At 50.8% G+C, this 14,428-nt stretch overlaps 1 protein-coding gene across 11 annotated transcripts in view; it reads left to right on the top strand.

Moving 5' to 3' along the window:
- Window positions 1-14,428, top strand: part of TSPOAP1 (TSPO associated protein 1) — a 66,823-nt gene that overhangs the window by 43,776 nt on the left and 8,619 nt on the right. For 6 of the 11 annotated variants that reach the window (XR_006015655.1, XM_042025847.1, XM_042025839.1 and 3 more), the window contains 10 exons: window positions 1,154-1,453; window positions 1,730-1,909; window positions 4,990-6,108; window positions 6,717-6,840; window positions 6,992-7,143; window positions 7,680-7,842; window positions 10,083-10,154; window positions 10,520-10,555; window positions 11,460-11,563; window positions 13,284-13,355. Coding sequence is in view for 10 of the 11 variants with exons in the window: in XM_042025847.1 (XP_041881781.1) it covers window positions 1,154-1,453; window positions 1,730-1,909; window positions 4,990-6,108; window positions 6,717-6,840; window positions 6,992-7,143; window positions 7,680-7,842; window positions 10,083-10,154; window positions 10,520-10,555; window positions 11,460-11,563; window positions 13,284-13,355 (2,322 nt within the window). In the remaining variant the exon portion in view is untranslated. The other 5 variants (XM_042025840.1, XM_042025848.1, XM_042025843.1 and 2 more) reach the window with 5 other exon arrangements.

Below are 14,428 nucleotides of genomic sequence, written 5' to 3'. Positions count from 1 at the left end.
CTGGCCTTGAGCAATTCCAGGGATGAGGAGTGTCCTGGTGGATTTGCCCCAGCTTCAGATGTTCGAGGTGTGCCAGGAGGTTTCTGTGAGAATGATGTCTCAGCTGGTGGATTCAGTTCCAGCCTAGATTTCCTTGGTTTGCTGTGAGCCTCTTGCTGCACTTCACCTGTTTCCAGCATTGTTGCCTCCAGACATGCAGATGTCTGGTGTAGATGGCTGCACTTGTGGTGGTTGCTTTGCCTCCTTTGTGGAGAGGAGTGAAACAGGTGCTCCCAGGATGCAAATCATCCTTCTCACTTGAGATGTGTCTCCTCTCTTGGCTGTCAGCAGAGGGAAACTGGGTGGGAGAATGAGCTGTGAGATTAGGCATGAGATCAGGATCTGGCTGGCTTTTGTGTGAGCCCAGGGGACATTGAGAAGCTCAACACTGCAATGTCTCACTGCCCCTGGGGTCTGATCCTTCAGTGTTTCCAAAGTGCACCTGGTCCATAAGGACAAGGTTGTGCTCCATTGCAAAATGCAGGGAGGCTGCCTTGGTTAGAGTGAGAAAGAGGCAGCTGCTGAGGGCCCACCTGCCTTACCTTTCTTGTTTCTGGAGCTCCATTCCTCCATCTCCCAGAGGTTTTCTTGAACTGGTTGGAATACAGATGAAGACCTTCTTTAATTCTCACTAGGTGACATAATCAGGAGCTTGGTGTACTCTCTGTGTATATTATCCTTCATTAATTCCCCTTTTCTTCACACCCCTTGCACCCCAGGAAGTCCTGGAGTAGTGTCCTCATCTCCAGCTCAGCCCACCGTGCCAGATGGTGTCTAGGACATGCCTCTGGCAGATGACAGTGAGAAAATTACCTTGTTGTATAGCTTGGGCTCTTCTTGCTGCTCTGAAACCTGTTCCTGTCAATACCTTTGTGGGCCTTTCCTGAGCTGCAGCACTGGGAGCTCCATGTGTCCCCTGGGAGCTGAGGACAGGGAGGGATTTGCTTCAGGGCTGGCCAACATTTCCAGCTGCAAGTTGCCTGCCAAAATATTCATATGCCTACAGCACAGAACACAGCAGAGGGTCAAAGAGTTTGGAGTGGTAAGACTCTGTTTTGTTGTATTAGTACTCTGAGATACCTGCCCTTGGTTTCACTGCTGGTTTGTTTCCCAGCTGGAGCAATCCGCAACCAAAGCGCCGGAGCTGGGAAGCCCAACCGACAGCAGGGGGAAGCTCCAAACAGAAACCTGCCATATGTGCTCTGTGGAGGAGGCACCCAAAGGTCCCAGTGCTGACAGGGAGAGAGAGGCAGAGAAGCACCTGAGCCCAGAGCCTCCGTCCTCCCCCAGCCAGGCTGAGGGGACACAGGACCCCTTCCAAGATGGAAACACGAGTGGGACCAGCTGCCAGGAGTTCCTGAGGTTGTCTCCTGGCAAGGAGGTGATGAAAGAAATGTCCAGAGTGAAAAGAGAGGTTTGTTTCACCTTGGTTGAATGTGTGTGCCTGTGGAGGGATGTGAACTCTACTTGACACTTTGAGTTTTCCAACCTTAGGCAGCACTGTTCTGTAGGCTGTAAAGAGAGGCTGATGGCTGTGTGTGTCCACACATGCCAGTCACTCCCTGGCTGCTGCCCACTTTCTTTCCTACCACACTTGAGCTGTGTATGTGCTCAGAGAAAGGAAAAATGCTCCTTTGGTGCTGAAATAGAGTCTGGGAGAACTGAGAAAATGTGTTTTGCTTTTCAACAGCAAGAAGAAAAACTGTCGGAAATGGGCCGCAGACAGTTGACCCTTTTCTCTGAGCACAACCGGAGTTCTGACCTTTCAGATATTTTGGAAGAGGAGGAAGAAGAGGAGCTGTCTTCAGAAGCTCTGGAAGAGAAGAAATGGGACCAGAGAGAGCCGTGTTCCCAGGAGAACAGGGAAAAGGTAACTTGTCCCGAGTGCTGCTTGCGGGGAGCACCGGCGCAGCCATCCCATGCCATCAGCTCACAGGAGGAGGGGCTGGGCTGAGTCTTTCCCAAGGTCCTGCTGCTCTGCTTTTACTCCCAGTGTTGGCTCAAGGTAGTAAAAACACAAGGTCTTTGGGAGAGGGAAGGGTGTTTGTTTGTAATGAATGGAGCCAGGGTTTAATTAGATGGAAAAACACACAGGGTGATGTGATGTTTAAAATCCGGGGTTAAAGTCAATGCTATTGATTGAGTTCTTAACACCGATTGTAAACAGGGAACAGTCAATGCTTTCAGGCACAGGGTGGGGTTGTTGGGGTGTCTTGTGCAGGGCCAGGAGTTGGACTTGATCCTTCTGGGTCCCTTCCAGCTGAAGATATTCCATGATCCTATGATTATTTGGCTTAGGTCTTGGTGCTCTCTGTAGCCAGGGTTGGCATGTAGGAGCAGAGCTGTGGCTTTGCAGTTCAGATGCTGCAAGGGGTGAAATTCTGCCTGAGCTGAGCTGTAAGTGACCAGGTTAATTCGTGCTCAAAGAGTTAAACCTGGCCTGAATGCACCTGTGGGAATGTGATTCCAACTGGAGCCGGTGTGTAACCATACAGATTACAGCAGCTGGGATGAACGTCCATGAGGGAAAGGACTGAGGGTGAGAGACTGGGAAGTTAAAAAGCTTTGCAGGAAATGTGATACGCCTGGATGGCAAGAAAGCAGCCTCTCTTTGATTTTTCATGTGACCAAAGAACATCTGTGGTTGCTGGTGCCCTGTGTGGCTGCTGGTCTGCAGGGATGGGGCTGGTGAGCACTCAGTGGTAGCGGACAATGTAATGACTTGGGAGTAAATTTCCTTTTCTCCCTCTGAAGGGGCTTCTGCTTCCCAGGTGTGGGATTGGACCTGCAGCACAGCACATCAGGAGCCCCAGGAGAGCCTGGTGGCTGGAGGGGCTGGGGCTACCTCTGAAGGTTTTGGAAGGGCTTCCAGTTGTTGGGATTGGACTGGGAAAAAGTGGATGAAAAACAAGTTTCCTGGAAGGAGAAAAAAGGAAATAAGAGCAATCAAGAGCACTATTCTTTGTGGGTTTTTTCTGGGTGTTTTATTTTGGTTGGGTTTTTTTCTGAAAGGAAACACCAAAACCCTGCTTACGTCCTGTTGAGCTGAACAAACTGGTGCTTCTTGACTGGATGAAGTAATTGTTTTCTGCTCTGGCAGTGACAGAGTGAGAGTGACAAGATGCTGAATGGGGAGAGGACATGAGGGTAGGAAGCTTTAGGGCAAAGAGCTCCAGTGACTGCCTTATGGATTGAAGGGGATGTGACTGGAGTAGGGCTGTTTTCTAGGATTCTGCATATTTAATTAAATTTTCTGTTACCTCAAGACTCCTCAGCCAACTCTTTCAGGATCCAGAGGATGAAAACACACAGGGGTGCTGCTTTTAAAATGTTTATCCTCAAATAAGTTGTTTAATTGCTGAAACCATTTATTGTATTAAAACTCAAAAGCAGAAGCCACAACTCTGCGAACAGCTAAAAGAAGTCTTACTGAACTTACTTTATGGTTGTATTTATGAATTTGGCATATTCCTAATGGGTGCTGACAAGGCAGAAGCCTTGAGCATGTGTCCTGTAAGGAGAGTTTGAGAAAATTGAGGGGTTTTTGGCCTAGAGGAGTTGAGTGGGAGATTTTGTGACTGCCTATAACTATTTGCATGATGGTTAAAAGGACAAGAGCCAAAGTCTTCTTGTTTCTGGGAGATGATATATAAAAAGAGGCAGAAATCATGAGGTGCTGTTGGAGAGGTTCATGCTGGAGATGAATTCAGACCTCTTTCCCAGGAGGGTGGTGCAGCCTTGGGACAGGTCCCCAGAGGGTTCAGGATCTCCATTCTTTGGTGTTTTCAAGTCTCATCTAAGCAAAGACACCGATTCATTGTTGGCAACAGTCCTGCTGCAATTAGGAGACTGAACTGGAGACCTCTGGAGGCCCCTTCAACCAGTTCTAAATGTAATTCAAGACCAACTTTTGCTTGGAAAAAGCCATCGAGGTTGGAACTATCAGTAGAGAGCCTGCGACTGCCTTTGTTTCGCCCCCACTGTGGTTTGGTTTTTAATTATCTCTGAACAGACCTGCTCATGGCTGTAGCTTAAAACTTCAATAGCTACACATGCTTGTTAAGCTATTTGTAAGTGTCTTTAGAGCACATAATGATGTAACTTGTCAGGGAAGTTGAACAAGAGACCTCCAGACGTATCTTCCTACCAAAATGACACTATGCACCTGGGATTTTACCTTTTGTGTTGGTGCTAATGTAATAAGGAGCAAACCCGTAAATTCTACAGTTGGTCCACAGCAAATTTTAAAATTCAGCAGTGTTGTCCCCAAAATTTTCTTTTAACTAGTAGGCTTTCCCCCACCTGCAAGTGAAACTCAGGTCTGTGTGACCCTTTGAGGTAAAGGGGTTTTTCTTTGTGCTTGTGGGAGCTCTGCTCCTGGATTTGCAGACAGGAACCTGCAGTAGGGCTGCGCTTTGCTAGGAGATGGGAAGGGCCCAGGCAGCAACGTCTCCAAGGGGTGTCCTACAGCAGGGGGCCATTCCCCGTGCTCCAGGGAGAGGACAGAGGTAAGGGGGACCCGTGGCTCCGTGGGTGAGCGCAGGCTGAGGCTCAGTCCTGTGGACAGAGGAGCCCACTCAGCTCTGCCGTGGAGGGACTGCGCCTCTCCTGCCCCCGTCCCGCCCCGAGGGTGCCAAGCCGTGGGGAATCCTTCCCGTGGCAGGATGAGAGGTGCTGCAGGCAGCTGTGTGTGTACAGGAGAGGCTGGGAGGGAGCTCTTCCATGCATTTGCCTTCCTCGCTTCCCGCTGCATTGCTGGTCCATCCGATTGCTTTTGCCAGAAGATCCATCGCTCCCTCTGCCCCCTCCCCTTGCTTTGCTGCAGCCACGGCTCCATCCTGCTCTGCTGGGAGGGAATCAGGGTCACTTTGCCTCTTGTTTTAATGTGTATTTCCTCTCTTTTTTCCTTTGCTTGTCCTGGCTGTGGCTTTTCTCGGGGTCTGGGTACAGATGGATCTTTGTGATACTGACAGCGATGAGGAGATTCTGGAGAGGATCCTGGAGCTCCCGCTTCAGAAGAACCACAGCAAGAAGTTGTTCAGCATCCCTGAAGTGACTGAGGATGAGGATGAAGACGAGGATGTTACAGAAGAAAAGACAGACCCTCAAGACTCGCTGGAAACACAAACCTACCATTCAGGAAGAACAGAGAAACCACCCAACAGCAAGGAGCCATTTCTAAAGGAAGATGGGAATAACACCTCCATGGATGTGTCTGCTCAGACTCCGCAGGAGGAGCACGGTGCTAAGGAGAGCAGAGCAGATGCTGACCGTGCAAATCCTGCCTTTGGCCAGCTGGCCTGGAGTCAAAAGAAGGCACACTGGAACTGGGGCTATCAGGAAAACGACCCAAAGTCTGGGAGTGGCACAAGTCCTTCTTGGAGCAAGAAGAAGGGAAATAATTATCGAGAGAAGACCCGGAGTCGGCCTGAGATAAGTAGGAAGAGACAGAGTGATCCAGCAGAGCACTGCAGTCGTCTGCTGGGCAACTGCAGCCAGATGGGGAGCGGGTTATACAGAGCTCCCAGTCTCAGGGAGGAGCTGAATGTTGTCAGCAGTGCCGGTGGGAAGGAGGGGTTGGATTTGTACAGCCGGGCCAGACAAGGCACCTTACGGAAAAAAGCCCCAAGAGCAGTGGGAGCAGGGGGGGCAGAACCTGCTGTGATGGCAATGCACTGCCCCAGCCCCAGGAGCCTGGAAATAGACATCGAGTATGACTCTGAAGATGATCAGGATTCAACCTGTGCATCCTCCCCGGAGAGCAGGCTGTGGCCAGAGAGGTCCCAGAGCTGCCAGGGGGACTGGAGTGATTGCTCCAGTCAGTCTGAGGTTGCCCACCCAGGTGGCAGAAGGGAGCTGACCAGGCTGGAGATGATGGAAGAGCAGGGTATGGAGTGGGCTGGGTCTCCGAGCCAGCACCTGAGATTCTTCTGCCGGGAGAAGGAAGCCCTGAGGTGTGAGAGCAGCTCTGAGGAGCAGGGCTGGGAGCTGGACTGTAAGTCACCTGGCTGGAGAAGGAGGCTCGAACATTCTTCGAAGGGGATACGTAGCACCTCCTTGCACAAAAGGGTTGGGTGACTTTTCCTATTCTGGCTTTGAAGCAGCTTGCAGTGGCACTGGCTTCCCTCTGCTTCCCTGGCCTGCCTGTATCTTGCTTTGTTCCGTGTTGTCCAGGGAAAGGACCCTCCTCTAGGATTGTCTGGAAGAATACCTGAGAGATTCTGTAGTTCTGTGCTGCTCCGTGGCTTTTCTTGTAGTAGCTGCTTCTGCTTTTCCTGCTCCCTGACCAAGTGTCACCGATGCAGTATTCCTTTTCACAGTGGGTCTTCCTCCCCACGGCAGGAGGCTGTGGGACCCAAATGAAAATCCCTGGTGCAATAAGCTGATTGGTGAAAGCTTTGTGTAGATGCTGACTGTAATGTCATTGCCTCCCCTCGAAATGCCCTTTCCTCCATCTTCACCCTCACCAAGGGGATCGTCACTGGTGCCTGGCAGGGCGCCTGCCTGTCCTCAGTTCTGTTTTCCAACTCTCTTGGTCTTTCCAGCTCTAGAGTGTCCCTGAAGAGGAATGTTGCATTTGGATGCACTGCTCTTTGTGAAGTGCGTTTGGGCTGAGCACTGTTCAGGGAGTTGGAAGGCAGAGGCTGCTACTAATTCTCTGGTGGTTCCAATTGCAGGCATCCAGTCATAAAGATTCCAGGGGCCCAGAGCCGCCCTGCACGGCGTGGCAGGCTCCTAGCAGGAGGCGGAGCAAGAGTGTAAGAAGAAGCCAAATGCAGAAACCTTTGCTCTCTAGTCCAGGTGAGCAGCAGCGGGGAGAGATGAGGGCAGCAGGAGAGAGGGAAGCCTGGAAGTGGCTGGGGAGAGGCTGGCAGGCAGTGCCTGGGCCCTGCAGGGCTAGGGCAGGGGCAGGGTGCTGATGTTCTCTCTGCTGTGTCCCCTCTGTGCACAGGCCCTCCAAGGAGCACCGCTCCCGAGAGCTCTGGCAAAGATGATGGCATTCGGATCTTTGTGGCTCTCTTTGACTACGATCCTGTCTCCATGTCCCCTAACCCTGATGCAGCAGAAGAGGAGCTCCCATTTAAGGAGGGGCAGATCCTGAAAGTAAGAGCTTAGTGAACATCTCCTACTCTGTGGATCCATCTGGTGTTCCTGGGGCAGCATAAACCTTGGGAGGTCTGCAGCTTCCTCATGAGGGAAGTAGAGGGGCAGATGCCCCTCTTATATATCTTATATATATGTATCTTATTTATATATCTTATTTATATATCTTACATATATATATATGTATATATATCTTATATGTATCTTATATATCTTCTCTCTGGTGACCTGAGGGAATGGCTGGAGGTGTGTCAAGGAGGGTCAGGTTGGATATCAGGAAAGCTTCTTCCCCCAGAGGGTGCTGGGCACTGCCCAGGCTCCCCAGGGAATGGGCACGGCCCCGAGGCTGCCAGAGCTCCAGGAGCGTTTGGACAGCGCTGCCAGGGATGCCCAGGGTGGGGTTGTTGGGGTGTCTGGGCAGGGCCAGGGGCTGGAGTGGATGATCCTTGTGGGTCCCTTCCAACTCAGGATATTTCATGATTCTTTCTCTGTGCAGCTCAGTCCCTGCAGCGTAAACTGTCTATTTCCCCTTGCAGGTTTGTGGAGACAAGGATGCTGATGGCTTTTACAGGGGGGAATGTGCTGGAAGGGAGGGATACATTCCATGCAACATGGTGTCAGAAGTCCCTGTGGAGAGCAGTGAGCTCAAGCAGCAGCTCCTAAAGCAGGGGTTCCTGCCTGCAGACACGGAGAGCCCAGGTACTGTGTGTGTGTGTGTGTGTGTGTGCCCTGCTCTGTAGCTCTTTGCTGGAATGTGGGAAGCTCAGCCCTGCTGTCGTGTGTGGGCACTGCAGCCACCAAAGCCATCTGGAGGGCTGTCCTGGATCTGCAGCCTGATTTAGCGGCTGCTCCGCGGCAGGGGGGTCTGGCTGGATGGGGGTGTTCCAAGCTCTCGGTTCATCCCTGACTCCACTGCAGTGTTTGCAGCTGCTGCAGCTGCTCCTGGGCTTGAGGTGTGGGAATTGAGCACAGAGGCTGAGCCTTGCTAGGGGAGGGGAAACAGAAGCGTTTGGAGAGCAGCTGGAGGATGTGAACAAGAGTTCTCACTCTGTTCTCGCCTTTGTTTTGAAAGCCTGTGACTGAACTCTTAGGATGACCCTGCTCCTGGGTGAGAGGATCTGTGACTTGGGAATGGCGATGGGGAAGAGGGAGGAGAGGTGTGAGACAGCAAGGTAGGCAGACAGGAGTGTACAAGGAGCAGACCTGGTCGTTGGGTTCCTCCTTCCTTACTCCCTGAAGTGCATGGTCAGTGCTTTGTGCACTGCAGACTTTTCCTGTTCGTCCCACTCACATACTCGGGGAGGAAAGGGAGCATCCCTGCCATGTGCAGCCAGCACAGCTCAGGCGGAGTCAGGCTCAGTGGCTGTGAGCTGCCCCTGCTGTGAATACTGGTCCCAGTGCCTGTCCCTCATGCCTCCAGCCCTCAACCTGCACTCTTCTGTGCACCCTCTACTGCCAGTGCCACTTGTTGGATCTGCTCCACTTGTTAAAACACCAGGATATTCCTGGTTTGCCTGATCCCTGTTTCCCTGCCAGTTCAGCAGTGAAAAACAGCACATGGCAAAGGTAAGCCCTGACATTGCCTGAGCTGGGGAAGAAACCCAAATCAACCAAAAAGTAAGAAAACTCAGCAGAAAAAAAGGAGCAATCCAACTCATTCCTATTTCCGTGGAGGGAGACCCAGTATCCAGCCCTAACATACCTTTAAGGTCCCTTCCCACCCAAACCATTCTATGATTCTGAGGGGCTGACAGTGCCCAGCTCCTAAATATTGGTCCCTGGAAAGTTGATCCTGAGGAGCACAGGGATTGAAGGAGCCTGATGCTTTCACTTGTGATTTCTTGAGTATGTTTTTCCTTTGGCCTCTCTCGTGTCTGAGGAGATTTGAATAAGGTGTTTCCCACATCCATACTCTTTCTCCTGTGTGTATGCCAGAGATGGCTGGATGCCTGTGGTGGCCTGTGTCCCTCTGTGGATACACAGGGCTCTCTCTACCCTGCCCCACTGCATACTCTTGAAAGAGTAAAGGATTTTAATAGCTCTGAGACTTCATTAAACATGAAGGGTTTGAAAGTTTTGAGGAAGGTGGTGGTAGTCAGTAAGATGTACCTTGTGTGTGTGTGCAGGGAGGGACTGTAGTTTTGGCACTGGTGGGGCCACACCTCAAATCCTTGGGGCAGTTTTGGGCCCCTCTTGTCAGGGACCCTGAGGGGCTGGAGCGTGTCCAGGGCAGGGAACGGAGCTGGGAAGGGGCTGGAGCCCCAGGAGCGGCTGAGGGAGCTGGAAAGGGGCTCAGGCTGGAGCAAAGGAGGCTCAGGGGGGACCTTGTGGCTCTGCACAAGTCCCTGACAGGAGGGGGCAGCCAGGTGAGGGTTGGACCTGATGATCTTAAAGGTCTTCTTCCAACCGTAGTGGTCCTCTGATTCCTTGGCAGTGGGGCTGGCTGTACCTCTGCTGTTTTCCTGCTGCCATAAGCCCCTATCACAGCCTTGTAACTAAGGAAATGCCTTGGAGGGGTTGGTCTGGGCACTCTGCAGGTTCATTTGGGATTTCATCCAGTCCTGACCCTGCTCAGTGCAGAAACTTTAGCTAGAGGGCTGGGATTTTTCAGGTGTTAATGGTACAAGGTTTTATTTTGTCCTTATGGTGCTGCTTCTGAAAGATAAGAGCAGCAAAGTCTGTCTGCTGTGAGCTGTGGAGTGGCTAAAAGGCATAAGCACAGTGTGGATTTCTCTGTGTATTTGGGATGTGGATCATGCCTCATCTGAGTCCACAGGCAAGGCTTGGAGGGCTTTGCCCACAGAAATCCTGGTGTCAGCCTCCCAGGGGAGGCATGTCATCTCCTCTGTTCCCTGTTCACTATTCAAGATGCTTCTCACTTTCCATTCACTGTCTGTTTCTCTTGTCTATTTATTTGCTTTTTTGGTGTTTTTATTAAGGAAATGGCACATTTTCTCCACCTCCACGCCGCCAAACCGTCCCTCCTCCAAAACCCAGACGCTCCAAGAAAGGTCTGTGTCACCCACTGCTTCCTCTTTGGTTTTTGCTATAGGATTACAGACTGCATTGAATTTTTACTACTTGCTTTCAGGACCCTCAGACGTTTGTCTCTGTACGACTGCTAGGAAGTGGAAAGAGAGCCCATCCCTGTGCTGGTGTTAAGTTTTTAACAACAGTGATGTCTTTTATAGTTTTGGAGCTTGACCTCTGCTTCTTGTTACGTTCCTGAGTCCTGGTTACTGGTGTAGACTTTCAGTTGCATGAACAGTTTGCTTCTGTTGTTTGCTGTCTTGGTGTTCTCTTTATTGTTTGTCAGTTTTTCGCGTGGTCACTGTTGGAGATGAGCTCTTACTGATGAGGCATTCTCTTCCCCCAGCAGGGCTGGACAAACAGGAGTACAGGCCTCAGCCAGGTGAGAATTGCTTTTACTGGAGAGTAGGTAATGCTTGATCAAAGTACAGATGTGTTTTGTGGTCAGGGGCCAGTGAGACACCCTGTGGTGCTGCTTCAGAGCACTGTAACAAAAGGTTTTAGTTCTTTCAGTTCAGCAGTGGGTGCAGAGTGCTTTGACTGAGCAGAGGGTGCTTGCAGGGGGAGCACACATATTGCTGTGCTGTGGGAGGAGCAGGCCAGTCTCTCACTCATTGCATGCTGTGGTCCTTAAGATCCAAGGGCTGCTGAGAGGCTGCTCCCCCTGCTGAGGTGCATCATCTGTTGATATCCAGAGAGGCCTGGTCTGCAAACCCTTTGCCAGCCCATCCAGTGCTGACCCGAGGCAGGGTTTAAATCCATGAATGTGTGTTTCCTGCAGCAGCAGACTTGGCTTTTGTAGGCTCAGGGCAGGTCTGTAGGTAAATGGGGCTGAGCAGGCAGGAGGTTGTCGATGGCAAGGCCGCACCTCCCTGTGTGCTGTTCCCTGGCCCTTGGAGGATAAATTTTGTAGCTCAGTAGCAGAACATTGTGTAGTGGGAGGAGAAATGTCCTTTCAAGACACTGTAAAGAGACAGCTGTCCTCTGTGTGTGTATATATGTGTGTGTGTGTGTAAGTAGGAGACGTAAAATAAAACATTCCTGTACATACAGACAGAGCACCAGGATGCTGGGATGGGGGGATATCCCCACTTTTGTGCTTATGAGGTGAAGAAGAAGATTGGAAAACTGCTTTACCAAATGCCTCGAAAGTCTCTCTCCACTCAGTTTCCCCCAGTATTCTTTTTGTTCACTCCACTACAAGAATGGTGAAGGAGTTGCTGTGATTTGGGATTTTGTCCTAAGACAAAATTTCCATCTGAGAATATTTTATTTTTGTCCTGCAGGGCAGAAACATAAAGACATTGAAGCAGAGCTGCTGACTCCTCGCAGGATGGTGGCTGCCTTTGACTACAACCCTAAGGAGAGCTCTCCAAACACAGATGTGGAGGTAACCACCAGCTGCTCCTCTCTTTTTAGAGGTTTCTTCTTCCTGTCTCTTTTTTCCTTCTCTCTCAAGACACTCAGCCCTTTGATCCAACCAGAGTCTCAGTGGAACTGTGTGAGTATTCATGGCATCCTTTAGTGGTTAGACAGGCCTGAGCAGATCTGGGGCAGGAGGAAGCAGCTCCTACTGGTAGCAGCTGATCCCAGAAACACTCTGGGAAAAGGAAAAACCTGCTTAAGGGTTTGAAAGCACTTCTGGCACTTAATTCGAGCGTGACTTTTGTGTTAAGTACCTGTGTAGGTCTTGGTTCAAGCAAAAAGATTTAGCTCCAGTTTAATGGACCAGTCTGCAAATTTCTTGTTTCCAAGCAATTCCTATATATAGAATCACAGAATCATGGAATGGGTTCGGTTGGAAGGGATCTTAAAGCCCATCTCATTCCAACGCCCTGCCATGGGCAGGGACACCTTCCACTAGTCCAGGTTGCTCCAAGCCCCTTCCAGCCTGGCCTTGGACACTTCCAGGGACAGGAAGGGATATAATCTAAACAGGGAAGGATATAATGCAAACAGTATTTTTGTGGATCAGTCTGTTCCAGGTGGAAAGGTGGCGATGCAGAATCCTTTTTGCAAAAAGAAATGAGCACATGCTCTGTCCTCTGTTCCTCCGAGCTGTGTGAGCTGTGTTAGCACTCTGAGCAAACACAGACGTGGAGTTTGGAGCCAGAGCCTTTCCCTTCATCCACAGAGGAGTGTCTGGCCAACAGAGGGCACAGTTCAGGGAGTGCTTGTGTCTCCTGCCCGGACAGACACAGCCGAGGCCAGAGCGTTTTAGGGATGGTGGAATATCTTGGGAGAGACACAATGTGAGCACATATCCAGCCACCCAACACTCTTGAACCCTTGTCACCAAGGAGGGAACTGTACTTTTTGCAGTGATTCGTTCTTCTAGAACCTTTCTTTTGGACAAGAGCTCAAATTATTGAAACAAGCTGGTGCAGTTCTGTGGGAGATGCTCCACAGGAGCGACCTGCAGCCTCCAGGCATAAATTGAGGGCTAGGGATAAAAGATGGTAAATATATTGGAAGTAGATCCCTTCCAGCTGACACTTGTGAAGTGCCAGTGTCTTGAGTGGGACTCTGCCTGTTTGGAGCCTCCACTGGGCAGCTTTTTCCATTAAAAGAGACTGGTGACACCTTTGTCCTTGTGCCCCATGGAGCATGTGCTGGGGTGCCTGACAGGACAGAGACTCACTGTTTGCTGTGCTGCTGTTCTGTGTCCATGTTAAATCTCCCTGTTTGTATGCATTCCTGCTAGTGACCAATCCCTGAGTGCTGCATACAGAACAGGCTCAGATTTGTAATTGTATTTATACAGGACAGATTTGTAATTATATTTAAAGAAATTAAAGGTATTTCTGGTGTTTGCTGAGCTTGTCCTCAGTGCTTTCCAGAGCAGGTGGTAGGGAATATTTTGAACCCTTATTAAAATTGGTTTAAAAATAGGCTTTGCTCTTGTCTTAATTTATGAAATGCTTCCTTAGCAGTGAATTCCAGAGTTATCCATTTCAGTTTCTCTCGTGCATCCTGGTACTGCAAGACTAAATACAGTGGTCTCCCTCCCTTGGAGTGAGATTGGGCAAGAAGCCTGGGGGAGCCAAGTTCCTGGTGAGAATTTCCAGGCAGTGCTTCTCCTGTGACCTCTGTTCTCTGGCTCTTTGCAGGCTGAACTGACCTTCAGTGCCGGGGACATTATCACTGTCTTTGGGTCCATGGACGATGATGGATTCTACTATGTAAGTGCAGGGCTTGGGAAGATCCTGTGGTTACACTGGAAATTGTTGGAGTTCATCGAGTGGCAGGGAAGCAGAAATCAGGGAACAAAGTATTCTGCTTTTGGGAAAAAAAATAAACTCCTCTTTACTTAGTGCTGGGCAGCCTGTTTCTGGTACTCATTGCTCCTGCTGTAAGTCCAATATTACAGAATCCTGGAATGGTTTGGGTTGGAAAGGACCTTAAAGGTCATCCTTTTCCACCCCCTTCCATGGGCAGAGACACCTTCCACTCTCCCAGGGTGCTCCAAGCCCCAGTGTCCAGCCTGGCCTTGGGCACTGCCAGGGATCCAGGGGCAGCCACAGCTGCTCTGGGCACCCTGTGCCAGGGCCTGCCCACCCTCCCAGGGAACAATTCCTTCCCAATATCCCATCCAGCCCTGCCCTCTGGCACTGGGAAGCCATTCCCCCTGGTCCCGTCTCTCTGTCCCCTGTCCCCAGTCCCTCTCCAGCTCTCTTGGAACCCTTCAAGCACTGGAAGGGGCTCTGAGGTCTTCCTGGAGCCTTCTCCTCTCCAGGTGAACACCCCAAGGTATCCCAGCCTGGCTCCAGAGCAGAGGGGCTCCAGCCCTTGGAGCAGCTCCGTGGCCTTTAAATATCCCAGTGGTTCTGAGTTTATGTTTTGGCACCAGTTGCCTGCAGGTTTCCCAAAGCCTTGCCTGCATTTTTCCATGCACACACCAGCTGAACCAGCACCTGCTCAGAGCTGGCATTTCACCAGCACTCGGACACTTGGGTCAGAGGCTGGGATGGTGATCCGAGTAGGCAAACACGTTCCTGGGGCTGTGCCTGCCCTCCAGCTGCATGCCTACGTGAGCCTTGGCCCTTGGATCATCCACCTCTCTCTTCCTGCATGGGAAACGGTGTGCCTTCACACATCAGACTTGAGGTTGAGCTCCAGGTTAAGTCTGAGGGCATCACTGAGAATGTTTTGTTTGATCCTTTTATAGTGTTGGACAGACAGCATTGCTGGGGTGGGTTTTGTCTCAGCCAAACCACCTCCTGTTGAACTGGAGACATGTTTGTAGGAATACAGT

The sequence above is a fragment of the Corvus kubaryi genome, unplaced genomic scaffold (genome assembly GCF_017639235.1).
Source record: "Corvus kubaryi isolate FWS band 111438036 unplaced genomic scaffold, C.kubaryi_AGA036_p1.0 37284, whole genome shotgun sequence".
In the NCBI taxonomy this organism is placed as follows: Eukaryota; Metazoa; Chordata; class Aves; order Passeriformes; family Corvidae; genus Corvus; species Corvus kubaryi.
The sequence above is the reverse complement of the archived record's forward strand: the minus strand, read 5'-3'. Positions and strand labels throughout refer to the sequence as shown.